This window comes from Felis catus, chromosome B1 (genome assembly GCF_018350175.1).
Source record: "Felis catus isolate Fca126 chromosome B1, F.catus_Fca126_mat1.0, whole genome shotgun sequence".
Lineage (NCBI taxonomy): Eukaryota > Metazoa > Chordata > Mammalia > Carnivora > Felidae > Felis > Felis catus.
Window position 1 is genome coordinate 163,156,888 of NC_058371.1, and position 8,207 is coordinate 163,165,094.

Genomic DNA, 8,207 nt, shown 5'->3' on the forward strand with positions numbered 1-8,207 from the left:
GTACTCTTCAGGATACTCTTCATGCAGTTTTTAGCCCTTCCCCAACCGGAAAAAAGAGAGTAAGAGAGAAGGCTCCTAGATACGGAGAAGAAAAGTGTTTTGCTGAAAGTCCTTTGAGCAGATATTTTTTTCTTCTATAGCTATAGATACAAGCATGGAAAAGTCCACTGAAAATACACCTGTTTGTTATCCTTTGCTCAGCTGGAAGAGATTTGGGTTCTGTCGTTCCCCTGCCCTTCTGGGTTTTAGGTAGGGGTGTGTCACCGAGCAGGATTATTTTCCTCTCCATCTGCCTGGATTGGATTTTGGTGCACAGACCATAACAAGAGGATGCGTGGTTCCACGCAGAGGAGCAGACTGATTTCCTTTTCCCCCTGCACGGCGGCGGATGCTTCGCCTCTGAAGCACCTTATTTGTCCCATGCAGAGCGGACCTGAAGTCACAGGATCCTTTCTTACATTCCCAGTGTTCTGTGTTTTGGTCGGTTATAAGCCAGCTCTGTGGTTTTCCTGAAGAGGAATTCCACCAGTTATTTTTCTAAAGAACGCACGAGGCTCGTGATCTGGAAACTAGCTGTGAATGCTGGGTGGGACCTCCTGGCAGGAACTGGAAGGTCTTAGGGCTGGCAGAGCCCGGTACCTGGAGGGCATTGTGGCCGAGGCGGGCAGTGGGCTGATGTGGGCAGGTGATGGGGAGACAGAAGGTGCTCAGAAGTATATACACGTTTTCAGTACGGATCTCTGTGGGTGATGACTAATCCCTAGAGCATTGGTGAGGATAAGGCAGCGACCCCTATAGGGGACCTGGAGGACAAGTGAGGTTGGGTTGCAGAATAGTGACTTTCTGTAATGAGGGCTCAAGGTCAGAGCGGCCCTGGCAGCGAGGGCCAACTGGTGCCGAGTCACACGTGCTACTAACTAGCATTCATTAAATTCTTCCCCACTAGAGACAGGACTGTCCTCCTACACAGAGCAGGGCTGGCCTTGCACATGGGGATCAGGTGGCTCTGGGCCGTGGACGCTGGGGATCTCCGAGGCTGGGGAGCTGAGCGTTCCCTCATCCACGCCAGGACCTCCTGGCCCATGGATGCAGCTGGTGCGGTCTCATTCTCTGATTTCGACTGCAGTTATTCTTTGAACCCTTGTTTCTTGGGTTCGTAGCAGAGTCTGAAGGTAGAACAGTGATGAAGATCCACGGGCCCTGTTCTCATGAAGCTGAGCCTCTGGCGAGAAAGATAGATAATTAGCAAGTAAGCACACCGCCTGTCAGCACCAAAACAAAAGCACTGGGAGATGACTTCGAGTTTGAGGAACGCTATGAGGAATGAACAGGGCGCTGAGAGAGAGCAGTTGAAGGTTCCTCTTCAGGGATGGGGACTGGTGAAGCGAAGCTACCAAGGTGACATCGGGGCTGAGGCCTAAGGGCTAAAATGAGCCAGGAAGGCCCACATCGGAAGAGGATCATTTCAGGCAGAGTGTCTTAAGGGCAGAGGCCTGCCGTGTGAAGAACGGGAAACCAGGGGTCCAGAGCCCAGGGAGGGGAGAGAGTGGCTGGATGGCGTCGGAGAAAGGCAAGAACAGTTCGCGTGGCTCGTCTTGTACTTAAAGAAAGCGGACAGGGTCACCTGGCTGGTTCAGTCGGTACAGCATGTGACTCTTGGTCTTTGGGTTGTGAGTCGAGCCCCACATTGGGCACAGAGGTTACTTAAAAAAATTAAAAAAAAAAAAAAAAGACAGAAAACAAAGGCAAATTTGGCTTTTGAACTTTAGTGGTACACTGAAAAAACAAAACGGAACTCTAGATTTGGGGTTAAATTCCCTCAGTCGTGCAGATCTAACTAATAGTAACAGCTGTGTAGTTCCACTTTTTCCCATATTATGTGATACATACCTTTTCCTTTGAGCACGTGTTATTCTATATTATAGTTTAACATATTTCTAAAACTTAGATGATGCCACTCCTCAGAGTTCCCCAGTGTCTTCCTGACTGACTCACCGTGGAGTCCAAAATCCGAACCACGATACCCCATGCCCCACCTCTGTGGCCTCCTTCTCCCCTCCCCCTGGCTCACTGGGCTCAGGCTTCCTTGCTCTTCAGTGAACCCCGCAGGAACCCCCCACCCCCCACCCCTGCCATGCCCAGTACCTTTGCACCTGCTGTAAACTTCCATCACATGATCACATGGCTCGTCACCATCACCTCGTCTCTCAGGGAAAGTTCCTTCTGCTCAGATCTTGGGTTAGCAGAGGACTGTCACCATTGTGTATCAAATAGTACTTCCCTCTGTCACTCACCATGCTTTACTCTGCTTTATGTTTCATGGCACTTTTTTTTTTTTTAAAGTTGATTTACTTATTTATTTTGAGAGAGAGCAAGCGAGAGGGAGGGGCTAGGGGCAGAGAGAGAAGGAGGGAGAGAATCCCAGACAGGCTCTGCGTTGACTGTCCGTGCAGAGCCCGACGCGGGGCTCAAACTCACGAACTGTGAGATGGTGACCTGAGTCAAAATCAAGAGGCAGACACTAGACTGACTGAGGCACCCAGGCGCCCCTTCATCACACTTAGTATACATTGAAATCTATTTTAGTTTGTTCAGTGCCTCTCCAGCCCTCATCCCAAGAAAGTGGGGACACTGTTTTCTTCACTGCTTTTTTGTCTGACGGCCAGAAGAGAGTCTGGCACATAGTAGGTGTACGGTAATTATTCATTTATATTTGTTGAATTTGAATATCTGCTTTCCCCACTGGACCGTGGGTCTTTAGAAGCCTGACTTTTTTGCATCTTTGCAGAAGATTCCTTTATGCTCACCACAGCACCACCACGTGGGTCTTCCTCCATAAATTGTGGCCAAATAAATGTAGATATAGACGTGACCTACACCCATTCTCCTGCTGAGAGAGGTTGTTCAGGTAGATCACTGCCTAAAAAGAAGTACCTAGTTTTTGAAAGAAGTTAATGTTAACTTGATAACTTGTGTTTGTTCTTTTCCAGTGGTCCTAATCGTGGGCATTATATTACTATTGTGAAGAGTCATGGCTTCTGGCTTCTGTTTGATGATGACATTGTAGAGGTTGGTATGCAGATTACTCTATAATGGGGCTGCAGCGTAGACTGTATTTGGGGGAACGTGTATGTGCGGACATTTCCTAAAATAGGCCTGTTTTCCCATAACCTGGCTTAAAAACCATTTACATTTCTCTCAAGACTAAATTCTGCTGTTCTTTATTCTCTATAGAAAGGCAGAAAGGGGTGTGACTGGGGACTAATGAGTTAACTGCGTTCTTGTTAACTGATCAGCCATAGATGTGGGATCTCTTTGTCCCCTGAAACCGTATTCATATGTAAGTCTCATTTTCCACTGTGACTAAAGCCCTCTCTACTACAGACCAAATAATAAACTCTTTATTTTCATTTTTTAAATTTTTAATTTTTTTTAATGTTTATTTATTTTGGAGAGAGAGACAGACAGGGTGCGAGCAGGGGAGGGGCAGAGGGAGAGGGAGACACAGAATCCGGCTCCAGGCTCCAGGCTCCGAGCTGTCAGCACACAGCCCAATAATAAACTTAATAAAAAGCTCTGTAAGCACTCTTTCATTATGCCAGATTCTTCTTGTATGGATTGATATTTAAAAATATGTTTTCAGTCTGTTGGACCTGGAAATCTTTATATTACACTCAAGTGTTCCCATATATTGATTTTGTTGTAAAGGAATACTAGCCGGAGAGAATTCCACACTCAGACAGGGTCCGTTTTAGCTCAGAGGGTGACACTAATGGGAATGAAGTCTGACGACCTGCAAGAATTAAGGTTATTCCCCAGACCCCCCAGTTTACCATTTGAAAGACGGGCGTCCTGGCTGCTTCAAAGCATGCCCACATATGTTTGCCGATGGCTTGAAGGCTGGCCTCCCTCCTCCAGGATTTGCAATGTATGTAATCATGCTCCATTGCCAGGTCTGTGGAATTAGCTGTTTGCTGTCGAAAGTTCCCAGTTGTGATTTTGTAGCAGTGTTTGCTTCAGTCTTCTTGTTCATTCCATTTGTTTTTCTTCCCTTCTCTCAGTCATCCCATTGAACAGTTGTATTGTTTTCTTTCTCTTATTGCAGAAAATAGATGCCCAAGCTATTGAAGAATTCTATGGCCTGACGTCAGATATATCAAAAAATTCAGAGTCCGGATATATTTTATTCTATCAGTCAAGAGAATAACTTGAAGAACTGTGGGACGAGTTCACATGGGGGGAACTGTTCACGGCACTATTCCCTGGTTTCTCTGCAGACTTTCCTCCCCAGTGGCCCCGCCAGTGGTACTACGCCGAGTGTAATGGTCTGGCTGGGTTAGACTTTCTCTCCCTTTGGTTTTTTACATGCAGCACTACTTGTGGTTTTATTTTAGTCTGAGGTAGAGTTAACTGCAATCAGATTGTAGTAAGATTTGTATGAGTAACAGTTGCTAATTTTAGGATTGGGGAAACGCTACGCCACCGGCTACGTCTGGCTCAATTAGAGTGACATTTCCTACGGGAAGGTCTACAGTCTGTTTTGGGTCCCTGCTAAACGTCCCAAGTGGCTTCCGGGATCTCATGTCAATGCATTCCTTTAACTTGTCCCGGGAAGCACTGCTACCCACTTGTAGCTTCCCTGCCTCTTTTCTGACGCAAGGACAGAATCGGGTAGAAGTTCACCTGTTAGGGCTGCAGCTATAGCTTTAAGTTTGTGCAAGTGAAAACGTTTAAAAGTGAGTAACCTCAATACTAAAATCATCCTCCAGGTGGAACAGGGTGGAGAGAAGCTGTTCACGGTGGCTAGCGCCTGCCTGGGGCTGTGCTCCCCGCGCCGCCCGCCGCCGTTAGGACCCCAGAGGCTAAGAAGGCACGGAGCTCAGGGCAGGCAGAGCCCAGAGGAGGACGCTTTTGTGGACAGTGAAAACTTAACTTTTCTTACCTTTCTACCAAAACCACGTTTCAGGAAGATACCCCTGCGCCATTTGTTTTTAGTGATGCTCTACTTCCGTAAGGTCCTGTGAGTTGTATCTGTCCTTTATCTGGCGCTGCTAAGCTTTCCAAGGCATCCGCCCGGGCCGGCTGGTGTTCTGCAGGCTGTGGCCGCAGGGCTGAGCTACCGTGGTGACTGCTTCCGGCACAGCTCTCCTTAGCCAGTCAGTACCCACCACCTTCTCGGTCAGGAAGGACCCAGACACTGCCGTGTCACCACCATTGGCCGCATTGTACAGCTGTTCACCTTTTAACATTTCAGTCTGTTGACTGAGGCGCTGGCGAGTCCCAGGACTAATAAGGAACCTTCCCCAGAGGGACCACTGGAGTCAGCTGGGGGTGAAGGTGGGTCAAAGGAAGTGGGAGCGGGTGGGCGGAGGAATGAACAAAATGGCAACTTTTCTTTGGCTCAGACTCCTAGAACGCGTGACAAGACCGTTTTTTGGAAGAACCTCATCTCACTGTAGTTACTTTTACTTTTTTCACTTTTGTTATGTATGTATTTATTAGATCACTTGAGTATTGGTACCTTTTATTAAAAGGGTCAATTTGGCATTTTGCTGTTGAGCTGGTTTTTGGATTCTTACAAATACTATGAGGCATAGATCTTGGCTTCCTTTGGGAAGTCGGTTGACTTCCATACACTTCTAAGATACTGTGAACATACTATTTTGTTACCTAATAAATCGGCGAATGAACATGCAAATGTTTGGCATAATGTGAACTCAAATTGAAATTGGAAACGTTAGCAGCCATTTTGTAACAATTAAGAGCATAGCACTTTATCTAGATGAAAACTGGATTTCTTGTCTTTAAGATATCTTGAACTGTTTATTGCTCAGAACTTAAATAAGCATGCCAACACTTCATTTGTTCATGCTTGAAGTGAAATGGTTTACTTTTCACTGGAGAAGACAAAAACAGGGTGATCTTCACGTTATTTTATACAAGTGATGAAAATATACCTTGCCTTATTTAGAGGCAAATTCATATTTATAAATATTTTGTCTTTTTTTTTTTTCCTCATGAAACATATGCAGTAATCACTTACCTGGAAGGTGAGTATTTATTCCGTTTTTAAGAGGAGACGCTTTGCAATTGAAGGCAACTGATCCGAGGAACTGTTTGTACTATATATAACCCATATATTTGACTGTAGGTTGCAAAGTTTTTTTTTAAAAAATGATGGTTCATATCTAATATATTTGGAGCTGGTTCATAAGAAAAACTATTAAAATTATCTTTGGAATGACTCTTGAGGCTAATTTGTTAGAGAAAGAAAGTTTCAATTGGAAGCCTACAGAGGTAACATCTAAATGCTAAGTCACAGATTCACTACTGTTTTTGTTTGTTGGTTTGTTTGTTTGTTTGGATTTTTTTGTTTTGTTTGGTTTGGTTTTGGGTGTTTTGTTTTGTTTTGTTTTGTTTTGTTTTTGGTCTGTATGTGTGAAGAGTTTTTCCCAGTGACTTAACAGAAGTAATTGAAAGGGTCAGTTAAAATTCTGAATTCATGGATAGAGTTTAGGAATAAAAACAAGTATGGAAGATAAAATGCGAAGGCATTAAAATGGTTGTGTGATGCAGGAGAAGAAGCTTGGAGAAAGACCAAAACACACTTATCCACCAACACTCCATCACAGCTTTTAAACTTTGAGCTATCTGGTAATTTCTTTCCTCTTCAGTAAATGGAACAAACACTAGGCAGCTACATTTCCCCAGAATCATTTCACTTTATGTAAAGACAGTAGCATGCAAACACTTTCTCTCTCACCCTTGTTCATCGTTCGTGCAGGGCAGGGAATGGTGTGAGGTAGGTGAGACCATTCTGAGGTGAACGATAGCACAAAGGCTCAGCAATATTCCCTCAAATGGCAGGGTTTTTGTGGGTCCTTTTCTGGCAGGAGTGAGTAGGCCTGCTGTATTTCTTTTAACTGCTGCAGGGTTTTAAAACAAGTTACAGTGTTTTACACCTAGAGAAGAGAAGAGTATTTGCTTTATTGGTGGCTTACTGGCCGAGCGTCTAGATTATGGTACAGTTTGCTAAAAAGGCATTTGTTTAAAAGTCGCTTTTTGGCAAAATGAGCTGACATCCAGTCCTGTTCCGTGGATGCATTTTTCCTTCCAAGGCAACATCGAATGGACTGGTTCTCAGAGAGCCAAGGAACGCAACGCAGGAGGGTGTTGGTTTGACTCGGAAGCCAGTCATATTTGGTTTTACCGCCTGGTATATTTTGGATTTCAGGTGAAATGGGAAAAAAAAAAAAATGACAGGAGTGGTCCCTATGCATTTATTTTCATGGATATGCTTAATTTCATGGGCATGCCTAACAATGAACTATGTTCTAACTGGAGCTTAGGGCTTATTTTAGATATTGGAGTGTAGCTTTATTACAGATGGATTTTATCTTTAAACATTGCATTTTGATCAACTTTGTATATTCACGTGTATTAAAATATTGTGCACTAAATGTTTTGCCCTCATTTGCTATTATATGGTCAAGGCATTTATCGGCACTATTGTGATTAACTCATGTAAATGGCATGGGTCAGGGAAAATTATTTCCTACTTTTCTGCCTAATTAAATTTCTGTTTTCCAGTATTACATTAATTTATTTTGGGCTTCCATTTCTTTGTAACCAAAATAGTTACTGTATTTGTGTGGCATTCATTTCATTTTGTTGCTAAAGAAAACAAGTTTAGTTTTTATTTAAAATGATCTGTACCTTAATCTTTTTTTTTTTTTTTTGTAACCAAGTCAAGCACTTTAAGCAATAATGTCAATCTTGTGAAATTTCAATCAGTTTAACACCCTGCCTCTAAAATTGTTTGCAAAAAAAATAAATAAATAAAATAGGAATTCCCTTCCCGGAGAATTATATCTTGGTAATGTTACACACATGGACTTAAAATCCTTTTTTATAAAATGTGAGTTATTGGCAAGTCTCATGTCTGGCTAATCATTCCAAATGTAATTTTGAAGCGGTGGAAATGTATAGAACATTCTGGTCATTGTGACGTATAAAGGCAATGCCACTGTCAAGGTTCTGGAGGTAACTCATCCCTTGCGCCGAGTAAAAAAAGATCAACAGAAGTAATCCAGAAACCTGTATTTGGGGAATAGCAAATTGAGGGTATCAGTGGGGAGGGGGTGGGGTGAATTGGGGGCGGTATATTAGGCATCACAGTGAATTCCTTAGCTGGGACTCTGCATATC

At 43.7% G+C, this 8,207-nt stretch overlaps 1 protein-coding gene across 3 annotated transcripts in view; it reads left to right on the plus strand.

Moving 5' to 3' along the window:
• The window catches only part of USP46 (ubiquitin specific peptidase 46), a 60,329-nt gene extending 52,396 nt beyond the window's left edge, over window positions 1-7,933 (plus strand). For all 3 annotated transcript variants that reach the window (XM_023253111.2, XM_023253109.2, XM_023253110.2), the window contains 2 exons: window positions 2,991-3,069; window positions 4,106-7,933. In XM_023253111.2, the coding sequence (XP_023108879.1) occupies window positions 2,991-3,069; window positions 4,106-4,207 (181 nt within the window). In that variant the 3' untranslated portion in view covers window positions 4,208-7,933. The remainder of the gene's footprint in view (window positions 1-2,990; window positions 3,070-4,105) is intronic.
• Window positions 7,934-8,207: the final 274 nt, after the last annotated feature.